The sequence below is a fragment of the Bombina bombina genome, chromosome 3 (genome assembly GCF_027579735.1).
Source record: "Bombina bombina isolate aBomBom1 chromosome 3, aBomBom1.pri, whole genome shotgun sequence".
NCBI lineage: Eukaryota > Metazoa > Chordata > Amphibia > Anura > Bombinatoridae > Bombina > Bombina bombina.
This window is the reverse complement of record NC_069501.1, coordinates 493,120,695-493,140,256: the sequence shown is the minus strand read 5'-3', so window position 1 is coordinate 493,140,256 and position 19,562 is coordinate 493,120,695. Positions and strand designations below refer to the sequence as shown.

General features: G+C 37.6%; 1 protein-coding gene across 1 annotated transcript in view; it reads left to right on the top strand.

The window, feature by feature from the left end:
- The window catches only part of SLC6A17 (solute carrier family 6 member 17), a 260,585-nt gene that overhangs the window by 98,966 nt on the left and 142,057 nt on the right, over positions 1–19,562 (top strand). The window contains 1 exon segment of the mRNA XM_053706840.1: positions 5,813–5,994. Within this exon segment, the coding sequence (XP_053562815.1) occupies positions 5,813–5,994 (182 nt within the window).

The window sequence follows — 19,562 nt, the reverse complement described above, 5'->3', positions numbered from 1 at the left end:
GGCCCCTTATTTAGATGACATTCTGATACAGGCGTCAAATTTCCAAATTGCCAAGTCTCATACGGACATAGTTCTGGCATTTCTGAGGTCGCACGGGTGGAAAGTGAACGAAGAGAAGAGTTCTCTATCCCCTCTCACAAGAGTTTCCTTTCTGGGAACTCTGATAGATTCTGTAGAAATTAGGATTTACCTGACATAGACCAGGTTTTTAAAACTTCTAAATTCTTGCCGTGTTCTTTATTCTACTTCTCACCCTTTGGTGGCTCAGTGTATGGAAGTAATCGGCTTAATGGTAGCGGCAATGGACATAGTGCCGTTTGCCCGCCTACATCTCAGACCGCTGCAACTCTGCATGCTCAGTCAGTGGAATGGGGATTACACAGATTTGTCCCCTCTACTAAATCTGGATCAAGAGACCAGGGATTCTCTTCTCTGGTGGCTATCTCGGGTCCATCTGTCCAAAGGTATGACCTTTCGCAGGCCAGATTGGACAATAGTAATGACAGATGCCAGCCTTCTAGGCTGGGGGGCAGTCTGCAACTCCCTGAAGGCTCAGGGATCGTGGACTCAGGAGGAGACCCTCCTTCCAATAAACATTCTGGAACTAAGAGCGATATTCAATGCTCTTCAGGCTTGGCCTCAGCTAGCGAAAATGAGGTTCATCAGATTTCAGTCGGACAACATCATGACTGTGGCTTACATCAACCATCAAGGGGGAACAAGGAGTTCCCTAGCGATGTTGGGAACTCCGGGGGAGTGGGAACTCCATCCAGAGGTGTTTGCACAATTGGTTCAACGTTGGGGCGAACTAGAACTGGATCTCATGGCGTCTCACCAGAACGCCAAACTTCCTTGTTACGGATCCAGGTATCCCAAGGCAACGCTGATAGATGCTCTAGCAGCGCCTTGGTCCTTCAACCTGGCTTATGTGTTTCCACCGTTTCCTCTGCTCCCTCGTCTGATTGCCAAAATCAAGCAGGAGAGAGCATCAGTGATTTTTATAGCACCTGCGTGGCCATGCAGGACTTGGTATGCAGATCTGGTGGACATGTCATCTCTTCCACAATGGACTCTGCCTCTGAGACAGGACCTTCTACTTCAGGGTCCTTTCAACCATCCAAATCTAATTTCTCTGAGACTGACTGCCTGGAGATTGAACGCTTGATTTTATCGCAGCGTGGTTTCTCCGAGTCAGTTATTGATACCTTAATTCAGGCACGAAAGCCTGTCACCAGGATAATCTATCATAAGATATGGCGTAAATATCTTTATTGGTGTGAATCCAAGGGTTACTCATGGAGTAAAGTCAGGATTCCCAGGATATTATCTTTTCTCCAAGAAGGATTGGAAAAGGGATTGTCAGCTAGTTCCTTAAAGGGACAGATTTCTGCTCTGTCTATTCTTTTGCATAAGTGTCTGGCGGATGCTCCAGACGTTCAGGCGTTTTGTCAGGCTTTAGTTAGAATCAAGCCTGTGTTTAAACCAGTTGCTCCGCCATGAAGTTTAAATTTGGTTCTTAAAGTTCTCCAAGGGGTTCCGTTTGAACCTCTTCATTCCATAGATATCAAGCTTTTATCTTGGAAAGTTCTGTTTTTGGTAGCTATTTCCTCGGCTCGTAGAGTTTTCGAGTTATCTGCCTTACAGTGTGATTCCCCTTATCTGATCTTTCATGCAGATAAGGTAGTTTTGCGTACCAAACCTGGGTTTTTACCTAAGGTGGTATCTAATAAGAATATCAATCAGGAGATTGTTGTTTCGTCATTGTGTCCTAATCCTTCTTCATGCTTTAAAGTTTTATTTACAAGCTACTAAAGATTTTCGTCAAACATCTGCTTTGTTTGTTGTCTACTCTGGACAGAGGAGAGGCCTAAAGGCTTCGGCAACTTCTCTTTCGTTTTGGCTACGAAGTATAATACGCTTAGCTTATGAGACTGCTGGCCAGCAGCCTCCTGAAAGGATTACAGCTCATTCTACTAGAGCTGTGGCTTCCACATGGGCTTTTAAAAATGAGGCTTATGTTGAACAGATTTGCAAGGCGGCGACTTGGTCTTCGCTTCATACTTTTTCAAAGTTTTATAAATTTGATACTTTTGCTTCTTCGGAGGCTATTTTTGGGAGAAAGGTTTTACAGGCAGTGGTACCTGCCTTGTCCCTCCCTTCATCCGTGTACTTTAGCTTTGGTATTGATATCCCACAAGTAATAGATGATCCGTGGACTGGATACACCTTACAAGAGAAAACATAATTTATGCTTACCTGATAAATTTATTTCTCTTGTGGTGTATCCAGTCCACGGCCCGCCCTGTCATTTTAAGGCAGGTATATTTTATTTTTTAAACTACAGTCACCACTGCACCCTATAGTTTCTCCTTTCTCTTGCTTGTCTTTGGTCGAATGACTGGAGGTGGCAGTTAGGGGAGGAGCTATATAGACAGCTCTGCTGTGGGTGATCCTCTTGCAGCTTCCTGTTGGGAAGGAGAATATCCCACAAGTAATGGATGATCCGTGGACTGGATACACCACAAGAGAAATAAATTTATCAGGTAAGCATAAATTATGTTTTAAATGGAAATATAAAACATTAAAGGGACAGTGAAGTCAAAATGAAACTTATAGATAGACTGATAGAGCATGGAATTTAAAACAACTTTCCAATGTACTTCTATTTTCAATTTTGCTTAGTTCTCCTGGTATCCTTTGTTAAAAAGTAATCCTAGGTGAGCTCAGGAGCGCGCACGTGTCTTTAGCCATCTGGTAGCAGTGTTTGCAACATTGTTTATTGTATATTTTATACATAGTTGCAAACACTGCTGCCATAGATTACTAAAGACACATGCATGCTCCTGAGCTCCTATCGGCCTTCCTAGATTTAATTCTCAAAAAAGATACCAAGAGCAAAGCAAATTTGATAGTAGAAACAGATTGAAAATTTGTTTAAAGTGACATGCTGTATCTTAATCATGAATGTTTAATTTTGACTTTTCTGTCCCTTTAACCCCTTAATGACAACTGATGTACCAGGTACGTCATGCATTAACAAGCAGTTAATGACAATGGACGTACCTGGTACGTCAGTTGTCTAACAGAGTGCTGGAAGCGATCACAAATGCTTCCAGCAGCTCTGAGGGTATTGCAGTGATGCCTCGATATGGAGGCATCCTGCAATACCATTTTACAAGCCCCCGATGCAGAGAGAGCCACTCTGTGGCCCTCTCTGCACCGGTAGCGATAGTGCCGGGTGTGAGGGTGCGCGTGCACGATGCGCGCATGTGCACGTGAGCGTGCATGTGCGTGTGCACGCGCGTGCACGTGCACACGTGCACGTGCACCCATTAGCCACACTGACACCAATGAATGAGGGCAGAAAGGGGGAAAAGAGGGATTTAAAAAAAAATAAAATATAAAAGGATCTGGGAGGGGGTGGGGGTGGGGGTATTGTGGGGGGCTGCTACACTACAGAAATAGTTTTTTTAAGTTAAAATAAAATAAAAATACTTTTTGGGGGTTTTTTGGGGCCAAACTGGGTACTGGCAGAAAGCTGCCAGTACCCAAGATGGTGGTAATTAGGTAGGGGAGAGGGTTAGAGAGCTGGAGGGTGGATCAGGGAGGTTGGGGCTAAGGCAGGGGTCCATCACAGCTAAAATACTTTATTATTTTTATTTAAAAAAAAAAAAAAAACCTCTTTTATTTAGTACTGGCAGACTTTCTGCCAGTACTTAAGATGGCGGGAACAATTGTGGGGTGGGGGAGGGAAGAGAGCTGTTTGGGAGGGATCAGGGGGTGGGATGTGTCAGGTGGGAGGCTGATCTCTAAAATTAACCCTGCAAGCTCCCTACAAGCTACCTAATTTAACCCCTTCACTGCTGGGCATAATTCACGTGTGGTGCGCAGCAGCATTTAGCGGCCTTCTAATTACCAAAAAGCAACGCCAAAGCCATATAAGTCTGCTATTTCTGAACAAAGGGGATCCCAGAGAAGCTTTTACAACAATTTCTGCCATAATTGCACAAGCTGTTTGTAAATCATTTCAGTGAGAAACCTAAAATTGTGAAAAATGTTAAGTTTTTTTTTTTATTTGCTCGCATTTGGCGGTGAAATGGTGGCATAAAATATACCAAAATGGGCCTAGATCAATACTTGGGGTTGTCTACTACACTACACTAAAGCTAAAATTAACCCTACAAGCTCCCTACAAGCTCCCTAATTAACCCCTTCACTCCTGGGCATAAAACACGTGTGGGGCGCAGCGGCATTTAGCGGCCTTCTAATTACCAAAAAGCAACCCAAAAGCCATATAAGTCTGCTATTTCTGAAAAAAGGGGATCCCAGAGAAGCATTTACAACCATTTGTGCCATAATTGCAGAAGCTGTTTGTAAATAATTTCAGTGGGAAACCTAAAGTTTGTGACAAATTTTGTGAAAAAGTGAACTTTTTTTTTTTTTGATCGCATTTGGCGGTGAAATGGTGGCATGAAATATACCAAAATGGGCCTAGATCAATACTTTGGGTTGTCTTCTAAAAAAAAATATATACATGTCAAGGGATATTCAGGTATTCCTGACAGATATCAGGGTTCCAATGTAACTAGCGCTAATTTTGAAAAAAAGTGGTTTGGAAATAGCAAAGTGCTACTTGTATTTATTGCCCCATAAATTGCAAAAAAAGCAAAGAACATGTAAACATTGGGTATTTCTAAACTCAGGACAAAATTTAGAAACTATTTAGCATGGGTGTTTCTTGGTGATTGTAGATGTGTAACATATTTTGGGGGTCAAAGTTAGAAAAAGTGTGTTTTTTTCCATTTTTTCCTCATATTTTATTATTTTTTTTTTAGTAAATTATAAGACATGATTAAAATAATGGTATCTTTAGAAAGTCCATTTAATGGCGAGAAAAACGGTATATAATATGTGTGGGTACAGTAAATGAGTAAGAGGGAAATTACAGCTAAACACAAACACTGCAGAAATGTAAAAATAGCCATTGTCATTAAGGGTAAGAAAATTGAAAAATGGTCCGGTCATTAAGGGGTTAAAGGGACATGAAACCCAATATTTTTCATTCATTATTCAGACAGAGAATACAAATTAAAATAAATTTCCAATTTACTTCTATTATCAGATTTGCTTCATTATCCTATCATTCTTTGTTGAAAAGATATCTAGGTTGGTAGCGTGAACATGCCTGAAGCACTACATGACAGGAAATAGCGCTGCCATCTAGTGTTCTTGCTAATGTATAACATTGTTGCAAAACTGCTGCCAAACAAAGTAAAATTGATAATAGAAGTAAATTGGAAAGTTGTATAAAATTGTGTGTTCTATCTGAATCATGAAAGGAAGATTTGGGGTTTTATGTCCCTTTAATATCAGTCCTAGCAGCTTTAATTCCTAAGTTATTCTGTATAATTATTTATGCAAACTTGGGCTAATGAGCATGGTCAGTATTTTTTTCCAGAAATGGTGGCAACCCTATAACTGACAAAAAAAACATTACACAGAAAAAAAATACATATAAGAATATATAGGAATATCTGCACTTATACATGTACCCATAGATTATCTGAAGCAAGCTGTTAAAAATGTCATCCATCTGCCTATCTTTATATCCAGCCCTACATACAGTTATATTTAGAAATCTGCATAATCTTACGCAAAATCATTTTCTGCATTAATTTATATTAAACGTAAAAAAAGCGTATTTATTTGTAATAAAAATAAGATACAGATACTGTGTAAGCTCTGACATCTTCTAACTGTATTTAGTTGTCATTTTAATGTTATTTTGTGTGATAATCATTTTGTGTTTCAGTAGTGGTATCAGAGTGTGATAAAAGCTCAGCCACAACCTATTTTTGGTACCGAGAAGCCCTGGATATCTCAGATTCAATAAATCATGGGGGAGGTCTTAACTGGAGAATGACTCTGTGTTTACTCGCTGCCTGGACAATGGTGTGTTTGGCTATGATCAAAGGCATCCAGTCATCAGGAAAGGTAAGGACGCGGGGCCGCATGGCTATACGAGTTATATTGCAATCTCTGTTGCATTTTCTGGGAGCAACATTTAAAGGGACCTTCAAGCAATTTATTTTTATATATTTAAAGGAACACTCAAGTCAAAATAAACTTCTATGATTCAGAAATAAGCATGTAGTTTTAAGACACTTTCCAATTTACTTCCATTATCAAATTTTGCACAGTCTTTTTATATTCACACTTTCTGAGGAACAAGATACTACTGAGCATGTGCACAAGCTCACAGGGTATACGTATACTAGACTGTGATTGACTGATGTATGTCACATGATAATGGGGGCCGGAAAATGGGAGAAGAAATACATTTGTCAGAAAAAATCTACTGCTTATTTGAAATTCAGAGTAGTTGTTAAATCATTGTCTTTTTATTGTGCACATGTTAATTATGCAATTCTACTGCATTGAGTGGTCCTTTAAATATAGTATATATATATATATATTCACAATTAAAGGGACACTGAACCCAAATTTTTTCTTTCGTGATTCAGATAGAGCATGACATTTTAAGCAACTTTCTAATTTACTCCTATTATCAAATTTTCTTCATTCTCTTGGTATCTTTATTTGAAATGCAAGAATGTAAGTTTAGATGCCGGCCCATTTTTGGTGAACAAACTGGGTTGTCCTTGCTGATTGGTGGATAAATTCATCCACCAATGAAAAAGGGCTGTCCAGAGTTCTGAATAAAAAAAAGCTTAGATGCTTTCTTTTTTAAATAAAGATATCAAGAGAACGAAGAAAAAATGATAATAGGAGTAAATTAGAAAGTTGCTTAAAATTGCATGCTCTATCTGAATCACAAAAGAAAAAATTTGGGTTCAGTGTCCCTTTAAGTACTGTGTTGCAAAAGGTCTGCATGCAAAATAAATATTTTATAAGCATTTGAACTGCCATTATTTGTAGTAAAATTTGCATTGATTTCAAGAGACATAACTCTTAAGTCCACTTCTCTTGTATATCCTTTTACTTTGGTCAACTAGAGACAAATATAAGACATCCTGCACTGATCTAGCAATCACTTTGTGCGATGTAAATGTGTCAAGGATCTGAAGTTTTTAGAAACCTCACCATTTTTCTACAGCATGATTTACAACATGAGAATTAGCCCTATATTGTAAACAGGAATAGTTGCGTCCGCTTTCTCCTGTGAGATATTAATATTCAGTACTATTAATCTTGATCATACATGGTTTTTTACAATAGACAGTGAAAAATGTTAATAATGAATTCTGCAGTATAATGTACCATAATACCCTGGGACATTTTAAAAATGGCGTCTATTACTTACCCACAAATTTGATCTTGATATTTTTGAAAACTCATACATTGGATCTTGAACAAAGACACATTCAACATGAAGCCATGTCATGCTTATAGAGAAAAATTGTGTTTTGAATAATGTGAATACTGTAAATTAAAATTACGTTTATGCAAACATTAAATACATAGGGGCAAATCATGTCCGCCCGACATTGCTAAATGCCACCAGCATACACTGTCGGCATTTATAATTGTGCAAGCATTTCTAGTGAAATGCTTGTGTAATGCCGCCCCCTGCACATTCAATTGGCCGCTAGCACGGGGTGTCAATCATCTCAATCGTATCTGATCGGGATGATTGCTTTTCTCAACCTCAGAGGTAGTGGATGAGTTAGGGAGCAGTGGTCTTTTACGACCCTGCTTCTTAACTTTTGTTTCCGGCGAGCCTGAAGACTCGCGCGGAAACAGCTGCATTCGCAGCTTAATAAATCTAGCCCATAGAGGCATTGTATTGAAGGCATTTCTATAGTTTTTGCTGCTGTTCCATTAATGATTTATATATATATATATATATATATATATATATACTCACATTTATCTTGGTTCTGGTGAGCTGTAGGACAATACACTTAGGGCCAGATTAAAAATAAAGCTCTAATTAACGCTCCTCCGTTTGAGCGTTAACTGCACCAGAAGTTCGGATTTTTGTGCTCGTATTATGAGTTGAAAGTAAACTGTTTTCGCTTGCGCACTAATCCAATGAGCACAAAAAAACAAACTTAGAATATTTTCACGTATTCCCCCATAGAAGTAAATGGAGCAAAAATAGTGGGAAAAAAAACTAACACCCCACTGACACGCAAACACGATTGCATATTCTTATGTGTGCTTACCCGACATGAAAATATGAATATTTCACAATCCAATGTTCTTCACATACAAGAATATGTTCTATTTATTCATAAATAAATATATATATAATTTTACAATATATATCTACATGACTATATATAGATATAGATGTGTACAGGTATATATATAGGAATATCTATTTAGAAATACATAGAACATATTCTGCTATGTTCAGAACATTGAAATGTGAAATATTTACAGTAAATACAGAGTATAACACTTTATTATATATGAATATTGCATAAATATGTTTTTACATGTTTTTATCTACTTAACCTCCAATGCACTTATATATACAGTGTACTCCACTAATATTGGCACCCTTGGAAAATATGAAGAAAGAAGGTTGTGAAAAACTATCTTTATTGTTTAACCTTTTTATCTTTTATTTAAAAAAAATACACAAAAATACTCCTCTCTCATGGATATCAAACAATTGCAAACACTACGCATGTTTCTAAAAATAAAAATAAATGTTTGTTAAATATATGTGTGGCACAATTATTGGCACCATTTTAGTCCATACTTTTTACTACCTCCCTTTGCCAAGTTAACAGCTTTGACTCTTCTCCTATAATACCTGATGAGGTTGGAGAATACATGCAAGGGATCTAAGATCATTCCAATATACAGAATTTCTCCAGATTCTTCAAATTTCGAGGTCAACGCTGGTGGACTCTGCTCTTCAATTCACCCCACAGGTTTTCTTTTTTTTTTTTTTAATTATTTTTAATTGTTGGAGGCGAAGCAACCACAGGAAAATTGACAAGTATAGAATCAATTAAGCACAATATATAGATCTTCGAGTATACAAAACATTACATTGTACCTTCATACATTATCTTTGCAATGTCAATTAGAACATTCATTTATCCATATGATAAGAAAGTTGTCAATAATTGGGATCCAATCCTGTGTGGTCGCCTTTCCACCAAAACGTTTTAATAACAAACTTTTTAATAATAACATAACTCAACATTTAGAACAATCAACTAAGAAAGAGGGGGAAGGGAGGGGATGGAGAAAAAAAAAAGGGGGTATGACTCTACTTTGTGGTCTGTGGGGTCCTATATGTTACTGGTTGGAATAGTTTAAAATAACATTTCTTCAGGGAGGTTTACAACAGGATGATGGTTCTCCTCTGGCTCAACTAGAGCCCGCCATTCCCCACTGAGGGTTGCTAAAAGCATAGTTTCCAAATGGGCAAAAGGTTTAAGAATTTGTCTTTGCAGATCTGGATTGAGTGCAATTATTAGGGGTTGCCATTTGTTTAAAAATGGTCAAAGCCTATGACTCGTGTTCAGTTTGACGTCAAGTTGTTTCATTAAGAAACGTTTAAATTGAGCCATAGTTTGGGGTTGCCTAGAGATCCATCTGTCAAGGATGCAATGTCTCGCTATTAATGTACACAAAGTGAGTAGTCTATGATACTTTTTATATGTGTCATCCCATTGGAATAGATATATTTTATTTGTATTCAGCACTACATCTATGGTGAATGTGGATTTTATCCAATATTGGTAGTGTCCCCAAAATCGTCTGATGACTGGGCATGAGTAGAAGTAGTGCAGAAATGATGGCGATTCACTCCTGCGTTTAATACATAGAATAGGGGTTTGTGCGTTCCATTTTGATAGTCTATATGGTGTGATATAATCTTTGTGAAGCATTCTAATTTGCGCCTATCTAAGAGGAATCGATAATGTTGCCTTTTTGGTATTTTCTAAACAATTTTTTATATCTTGTATGCTTACTTCTGTTGAGATATCTGTGTTTAATTTCATTAGTATATTTGTTTGTATTGTAATTTCCTTCCGTTTTTTTAACTGTGTGTAGAAATTTGAAAGTGAGAAACACCCCAATTGAAACTGGGTCTGGGAGATAGCGAAAGGTGATTTATTCCAAAACTCTGGATTAGATGCTTGAAGAGTCGACACAGTGTCTCATCTGCAGGTAGGCATAGAAGTGTCTATTAGGAAGGTTACATTTGGTTTTCAGTTCTTGAAAAGATTTTATGGTGTGCTGCAGTGTGTCTAACACGTCCCCCACTACTCTAATTCCGCGATCCTTCCAAACATGAAACTGTTCATACTCATCTCCCACAGGGAACGCAAGATTTCCCGTTAGAGGTATAAATTTAGGGGCAGGGTGACTGATATTCAAATATTTATTAATCATCTGCCAAGTTCGTAAGGGTTTTCTATATAAGGCACTATTTGCAATTGAAGGTGGTATATTTTTTATATTTGCATATGGCAAATAGGCCAAAGTCAAAGGTGCTACCACTGCTTCTTCAAGTTTTGCATCACAAAAATGATAGGTATTAAGTTGCCAATCAGTGACCAATCTGGCTAGTGCTGCCCAATTATAAAGTTTTAGGTTTGGGAAGCAAAGACCTCCGTTAAGAAAGGGGAGCTGTAGTTTCTCTGCAGCTATACGCGTTTTTTTCCCTCGTCATATAAAGGATGTTATAGCTCTGGTCAGTAGTGTTAGATCTGTTTTAGTCATAAGAAATGGAAGCTTAAGTAATGTGTATAATATTTTAGGTAATATTGCCATTTTGACTAAGTTAATTCGACTTGATAATCCCAGAGCGAGATTGATCCAATTTTTTAATTGTGAGGCCAGGCTCATGCACTTTTCAGAGATATTTAGTTTGTATATTTTATATGAGTCCCTATTCAACCGTATGACTAGCTATGTAAGGGAGTCTGACACTTCTACAAATGGAAAGTTATGTCTCGTATTTGATTGTTTTTTTTTAATCATAGTATTTCCAATTAGGATGTATTTATCTTGTAGCCAGAGAAGCTGCCAAAAGCCATGATCGTCTGTAATAAACGTGGTACATGAGTTGTTGGTTTATCTGCAAAAAACAGCATATCATCCGCGTATAACGCCAGATTCAAAGGAATGCCACCCATCTTAATTCCGGGGAATATCTGTCTCAGCTTCAAAGCCAAGGGTTCCAATGCTAGATTGAACAATAAGGGCGACAGAGGACAGACCTGACTGGTGCCTCTCTGTAGTTTAAAGTCAGGAGAGAAAAGTCCATTAGTCAAAATATGCACCTCTGGAGAATTATATACTTTACAGATTACATCAAGAAAAGGACCCTTAAAATTGAACTGTTGCATAATGTTCACCAAATGAGGCCATTCTACACGGTCGAAGGCCTTCTCATGCATCAAGAGATAGCAGGAAGGCCTCCGATATAGCGCCTGACCCCTCCTCCCTCTCCAGTAACTAATAATGGTTAATAACCTGTAAAACCCTAGGGAGGTTGACTACCGAAGTGCGTTTAAAGAAAAAACCTGTCTGATCCGGGTGTAGTAATGTTGGGAGAATAACTTTTAGTCTATTTGCCAAAATTTTCATAAAGAGTTTGTAATCAGTGTTTAACAAAAATATGGGCCAAAATGTTTCTGGTAGAGTGGTCCTTGCCCGGTTTGGGAATGAGGGTTATGTGGCAGAGGTGAAATTTTTTGAGGGGAGCACATCTTTCAATAGAAAGGCGTTGTATAATTTGGTTAGTGTACTGGCAATTTGTGGTTGTAGAATCCTATAGAATTCTGTAGGCAGTCCATCTGAACCCGGTGCTTTTCCTGCCGGGATAGATTTCAGAGTGAAATCAATCTCATCACTAGTTATGGGTGAATTTAAATTGTCCAATTGATCTTGTGTTAGTTGGGGTAATTTGAGTGAGTGCCAAAATTGGGTCTGGATCTCTTGGGGCGGGGAGTCCTGTCTAGTGTGAAGTATTGTGCAAAGAATTGTGCAATGTCTGGTGGTTTGGAGTAAGTCCTACCCTGAAATCGCAGCGCAGCTACACTGGTTCTTGTTGTCTGTGGTTTTGTCAGAGTTGCTAGTAGTTTACCTGATCTATTGCCGAATTTATAGTATTTACTCGCAGTTTAATAGGCCTGATGCAGCTTGCTGTTTCATAAAGGCATCAAGTTCTGCTTTTGCAGCAATATATGCTTCATGTGTTTCTCCCGTGCTAGTCTGGAGGTATGTTTGGTATGCTTGAACTAGGTGTTTTTGCAGAGCATTATATCTATGCTGAATCTTGTATTTAAGTTTAGAAATATATGATATTATGGAGCCAGTTAGAACTGTTTTTGCAGCCTCCCAAAATAGTTTGGTGTTATTTAAGTGGATTGCATTATCAGTATAATAATCTTTTCAGCACTGTGTCAGGAATTTTATACGCCTCTGATGTTGTCAAGTATGTTGGAAATCTAAGCGTGTTTCTATTTGAACGTGGCCCGTGAGACCCCAGGGTTAGCTCGACCGGTGCGTGGTCAGATAATAGAATGTTGTCTATTTTGCATTGATAAAAATGTGCAGTTAGGGAGTTAGAGATCAAAAATAGATCTATTCTAGATAGGGTATGTTTAGCTTTAGATAAACATGTATAATCCCTACCTTCTGGATGTTGCAACCTCCATATATCACAGGTGTCTAGGTCTGATTCAAACATGTTGAATATTTTCGTTTTGTATCTAGCTTTATAATTTATTTTCGGGTCTTTAATGGCGTGGAACTCTAACCAGAATCTATCTAATTTGTGTAAAGCGGCAATATTGAAGTCGCCTCCAATTATCAACCTAGATCCTATGTGCGGGGTTAATTGTTGTATCAAATTTTTCCAGAAATTCTCAGATCTATAATTTGGAGCATGTAAATTACAGAATAGATAGTCAGCTGAATTAATATTGGCCTTAACTATCAGGAATCTCCCCTCTTTATCTGTATAAGTGTGGCTAATATGGACCAAGAGTCTTTTTCCAAATACAATAGCCAGACCGCGGATGGCACTAGTATGTGATAAAAACGACGTGTCCCACCCAATCTCTTTGCAATTTTGGATGTTCACTATCTGTTAGGTGTGTTTCTTGTAATAGAGCTATATAAGCTCCCATTCTCCTGAGGTGAGTGAGAACTGCCTTTCATTTTATGGGTGAGTTAATTCCACCCACATTCCATGTTATTATTTTAAGTGACATGATTGTCTAGGGAATAAAGAATAAATATATCCAGGGCAGAGTAATTAAGGGGATAAAAAAAAAAAAAAGGTTGTAGAGGAGGGGAGTAGGAGGACAAACAAAAACACAAAACTCCCATCATCACACCATATGTGCAACACAGTTGTCTGAGGCCAGTAGATTTTTTTAAGGAAATAGCACACCAAAGCAATCTGCATTTCGCATAGCATATGAGTATTGTAAATATCCTTACATAGATGCAAACAAATGTTAATATAGTTTAAGCCTACGTGACTGAATTGTAAGGCAATTGTATGTAAATAGTATCGTGATGTTATCTGTCCTATAGTATAAGTCTCAAGATTCACCATTATTACAGTGGCCCTAGGGTGTAAACAGGTCACATGAGTTAATACTAGGGATTCAACAGATTTTCTGGGCAGGGGTCTGAAGAGGATTTTGTTTTTTAAGTGAGTGGTGCTCATTCTATTTTTTACAATACCTATTATGACAATGATTGAAGCGGATTCATATTTGAGCATCATCAAGCAAAGTACTCGTTGAGTACACGCTGATGTGATAGTCACAATTCCATTTATAGGAAGTATGCAAACTTTAACAGGTATTTCCCTCTTCAGAACTAACAATAATACCAGCCCAAATATTAATAAAGACTTAGAGGTATTAAGTTTGGATATTGAATTGGTGCATTGTGTGTTACTTGTTTTGCATTTATAAAAAACGTTACACCTTACTATTTTCTGGCAAGTGCGTATGTGTTTCCCTTCAAATGTTATCCTTATGATACAACTGCAAAACTTATGAACATGAATATCCTTAACTGTTTTAACATTTTTTACGCTGCTTAAAATCAGTAACAGTAAGAGAAAACAACAACAAACCAGGATCTCGTGGTTTTCAATTTTTACCCCTGATGAAGGGGCAGTGTCCCATCTGGGTCCCTTTCTTCTTTAAACGAGGACCATAGTTACTCCAATGAGCAACAGAACAGAGACAAGGCATCTCCATTTATAAAATATCTTTAGTGTTGGAAGCAAGGAATCTTTATACTCTCAGGAATCCCTTCATGTTGGCGGTTGCTGGTGCTCTGTTGCAAGATAACTCTTCAAGGCCTGCGGTGAGTAGAAGAGTTTGATGCCATGTGGTGTTTGCAAGTGTAGTTTGGCCGGGTACAGTAGCGCAACTTGGCGGCCCTGTTCATGTAGTTGGGAGCAGAACGGAGCAAACTCTTTTCTCTACATAGTGGCATCCATTGAGAAGTCCTGGAAAAGCAGGAGTTTTGAGCCTTCGTACAGAACTTCTTTATGCGATCTGTATCCCTGCAGGATCCTCAGCTTCTCCTGGAAATTTAAACATTTAAATGTCTAGGTCTCATTTTTGTGTGATCTAATGTCTTTCTGAACCCACACGGTGGGCCCTCTCCACATCAACAGTTTAGGAAATGTGAGTGCTGTGAATTGTAATAAATCTTTTCCTCTGACCGAATCTGGTACCCCTACTATTCGCAAGTTGTTGCAATGACTTCTATTTTCTAAGTCATCTATTCGCTCTTCAAGAATTTTGTTCTTTTTAACCATTTGTTTAATTGTTGTGTCTGAGGCAAATTGTCTGTCGTCCTACTTCAGAAATGCAGGATTCAGCTGAGCTCAGCCGCAAGGAAAACTGCCTCACCTCACTCGTCAAATTATCTACCCCCGCCTAAAGAGAGTCAATTTTTTGGAGGAAGAAGGATTTAAGCTCTTGTAGCAGAGACAGGCCTGGATGGTCTGTGCATTCATTCTGAGTTGGGCTTTCAACATGCATTTCAACTATGTGCTTTTGTTGCTTTCTCTCTTTCTTTGTTCTGTGAGCCATGGCAACTTTAGTACTGGTAGAGAGTTTATAGAAATATTCATCAACTTTCATGGAAACAAGGGGGAATAAGATGTGTATATTAGTGCTATGTAGATATGTAGACTCTCTTCACCTCCCCCTACAATAATGGATGAGAGGGCTTTTATAACGTGTAAGCAATAAAGTTTAAGTGCTGTGTTAAAGTGATGATAAATTCGTATCTAGTGTTAAACATATTGTAGAAGCTCTTACCTTAACTAGCACATCAATATGCTTATATAATATAAAAAACATCTTTTCACTTAGTAACTTCAATTTTATTTCAGTAACGGTACACTGTTATAATCAGCCTCTCTCTAAATTTTTCACAGGGGCAGCTTTTATTGACATAAGTTTTAGCCAATCATCTGCTCACCATGCGCCCCATGTTAAATAGGACCTGCACGCTCCCGTGCTCTGAACTAACTAATTACTAAATAAGCATCAGGAGCACTATCCACCTTTAATGTATGAGATGTATATATATATATATATATATATATATATATATATATATATATATATATATATATATATATATATATATATATATATATATATATATGTGTGTATATATATATATATATATATATATATATATATACATCTTTAGATATAGATATGTATGTATCTCTATGTTAAAGCCCTTTGGCTGCTTTTTTTTTTTTTTTTGTAACACTTGATAATTCATATCATGTGCAACATTTTATAAAATAATTTTTATTAGATGGTGTCATTATGAGTGTAAGTGTACTTTGTAATGTATTTTTGATGTGTTTTGTCACACTTTTTAGTTTTGCAAAACAATTAACCAGTGCTTTGACGACGAGGTAATCATTAGTGCGTAAATCACGATAGCGCTCAAGTGATTTCATTTACGTTCCACTCATATAACCAGCGGTAAACCCGACTAGCGCAAACAACCACAATAAACCCATTATTGCTTGCGCACAAACGTTAGCGCTACCAGCTAGTGAATATAGTTCCGGTCAAAACTAAAATGCACATAGATGAATTGCATCTAGAAACATATTTACAATACACATATATTGGCAAAAATGCTTCTAGTAAAAGTTATCACTATTTTAGTGTTAGCATTTTTCTGTGCATGTGAAGCATAGCTAGATATTCTCAGTGCACCAGCATTTTATATACTGCAGCTGCAGCCAGTGGGGCTTGTATCATATCAGCAATGATGCAAACTGAATCATTACCAGATGGTACAATCACCTTAGGCTCTCTGAGCATGGGCCATGTTTAAAATGCTGGTACACAGAGAATACTTAAATACAATATTGGAACAGCTATAACGTTTACTAGAAGCATTTTTGCTAATAAGTGTATATTGCAAAAATGCTTCTATTCAAAACTGAAATGCAACCAGGTGCACTACAATTTTGATTGGAATGTCCCTTTAAATATTTAGGAACAACCAATATGGAAGGACTATAAAACAGATATGAAAATCAGCGCTACAGAATTTTGCGGCACTATATAAATAATAATAATAATAAAAATAATATATCCTTTATTAATCTAGACCATTGTATAACAAGGACATCTAAAATGTGTTTTTTCTTTACACAAAAGCAATGTTCCTTTCTAAAACATCTTGAAATAGTGTGTGAAAATAAATAGAGGCCAGTTTTGTAGTTTCTGAAGTCCCATATGAACAGTCATAATGACTACCAGGGCTTTCAACTTTGGTAACATTTCTAGAACTCTAGCACAAAATTGAGCCAGATTACAAGTTTTGCGTTACGGTGCGGTACGGCTATACCGCTGAAAAATTGCCCATTGCCATTGAATGGCAGGTCTTCCGTATTACAAGTCGCTGCAGTATAGCTATAATGCAAGCGTTTTAACCTGTAATGCAACGATCCATTCCGCCATTAAAAAAATAACTTTTGAGTGCGGGATTTCCATAGCGCCGTATTACAGGTTGTGCGGTCTGGCGGAAATGCTTGCGATATAGCCTATACCGCTCTGATCCTTTCCGCGATCTGAGACCAGTAGTTATGGATTTTGCAAAACAAAAATTTTCACAAAACTCATAACTAAAATGTTACAAAGTAAATTAACACTCATAAACTAACTATTAACCCCTAAACGCCACCCTCCCACATCGCAAATACTATTTTAAAGTTATCTCCCAGCCGCTTTCTCTGCATTGGTGCCTAAAAAAGGGTATTGCAGGATGCCCCAATATCGAGGCATCACTGCAATACGCTAAAAGCGACCACGATGGCTTCCACTGCTTAAAATCGCTGAGGACGTGTCAGGCACATCCTTGGTCCTTAACTGACACTTTTTGTAGGACGTGCCTGACACGTCCTTGTTCATTTAAGGGGTTAAAGTGACGTGGTGAAAAAATAATAATATATATATATATATATATATATATATACACTCTTATTCCATGTAATTTTAGTACTACTGACCCTTCAAGTCCTTTGCAGAGGTTAAACAGGATTTCTTAGGAGCCACAGAGAACTGATGGTCCTAAGCTAACATAGCTTCTGAACCAATCAGCAGCAGCAGTCACACAGCTGGGTTGTGTGACTGCTACTGCTGATTGGCTCACCGGCTGTTTGACCAGCAGTTCTCTGCAGCTCCCAAGTGGTACTTAAAATTTAGCTCCTTAGCTGGGGGTTAAAAACATAGATTTGCATAATTAGTTGTGCTAAAATTACATGCTCCCCTTTGCAGGGGTTAAATAAACACACAGACTTGCAGGGTCAGTATTGCTAAAATGACAAACCTTAACCAATCATGGCATGTCGGTTTTGCACTATACTGTCCCTTTAAACACAAGTTTAAACCCTCAATAAAAGGCTAATCACATGTGGAAAAAAACAAATTGTAACTTAATTTCATTATTTTCCCTTGTTTGTATTTAATTTGCTTCTATAAATGTTGGCTTTTCCACTGCAACACTCTGTGCTACATCCTGCAGGATTCAGAAGAAAAAGAAGATAAGATAAAGGTTCTAATTGGTTATGTCCCTGGACTGTTTAAAATAAGCTTCTCATTTTCATGGCAAAGTAGAAAACAAGCATATAAAAATTAAAGGGACATGAAACCCAAAATTTTTCTTTCATGATTTAGGCAGCAAATACAATTTTAAACAACTTTCCAGTTTACTTCTATTATCAAATTTGTTTCATTCTCTTGGTATCATTTGTTGAAGGAGCAGTAATGCACTACTGGTTTCTAACTAAACACATGGGTGAGCCAATGACATTTGGTATATATATATGCAGCCACCAATCAGCAATGTTATTTGCTGCTCCAGAGCTTTCCTAGATAAACCTTTCACCAAAGTATCGCAAGAAAAGGGACAAAATTCAATAATAGAAGTTAATTGGAAAGTTGTTTAAAATGGTATGCTCTGTCTAAATCATGAATCTCTGATTATGACTTTGCTGTCCCTTTAATATTGACAGAGCCATTGCTGTATGTGATTGTCCTATATTAGCATACTCATACACACCATGCCATGGCCTCTCCTACTGTAATTACTCCTCCTTTGAAGGAAATTTTTCTATATATTGTAGATGTTATTTCATTTTAAAATTTGATAATAATTTGGGTGCAGCACATAGATTATCTTGATACATTTGTATGCAGAATCTGCTTTTTATAGTAACCAAAAAAGTAAAGGAACATGAATCACATTTTTTTTCCCGTTCATGATACAATTTTAAACTAGACATGTGCGATTCGGTTCAGATCGATTTGAAAATTCGGCCAAATTCGGGATTCGGATCGATTCGAATTTCCGAATTAAAATAGTGCCGAATCTAACGAATAAATCCGAATTAGTTCGGATTTATTCGGATTTATTCGGTAGATTCGGATGGCCATCATTACACTAGTATTGTACAGTATATTAGGTTATATCACTCTGCTATGGGTTACACCTAATATACAGTACATAATACTAGTCTAATACACAGCACATCCCACCTAACACTTAACGAAATTCCGAATTTCCGAACCGAATCTAGACGAATTTATTCTAATCCGAATAAATCCGAAACAAATCCGAACCGAAGTGATTCGAATTTTTCCGAATTCAAATCGATCCGAACCGAAATTAAAAAAAATCCGAATCGAACCGAATTTTTTCGCCATGCACATGTCTAAACAACTTTCCAATTTACTTATATTATCAAATTTACTTTCTTCTCTTGTTATCTTTGTTGAAGAAGCAGCAATGCACTACTGGAAGTTAGCTGAGAACAGTGAGGGCTAGATTACGAGTGGCGCGCTAACTGTTGCACGCAAGTGTAAAGGGGTTTATCGCAGCTCTTTGTGTGCATTGTTTTTTCCGCTTGTATTTCACGTTGAAAGTAAACGAGATCACTTGAGGGCAATTGTAGTTAACGTGCGTCGGGTTAGCGCAACCTCAGAACTCTGGTTAACTGTTTCACAAAACAAAAAGTGTCACAAAACACATTAAAAATACAT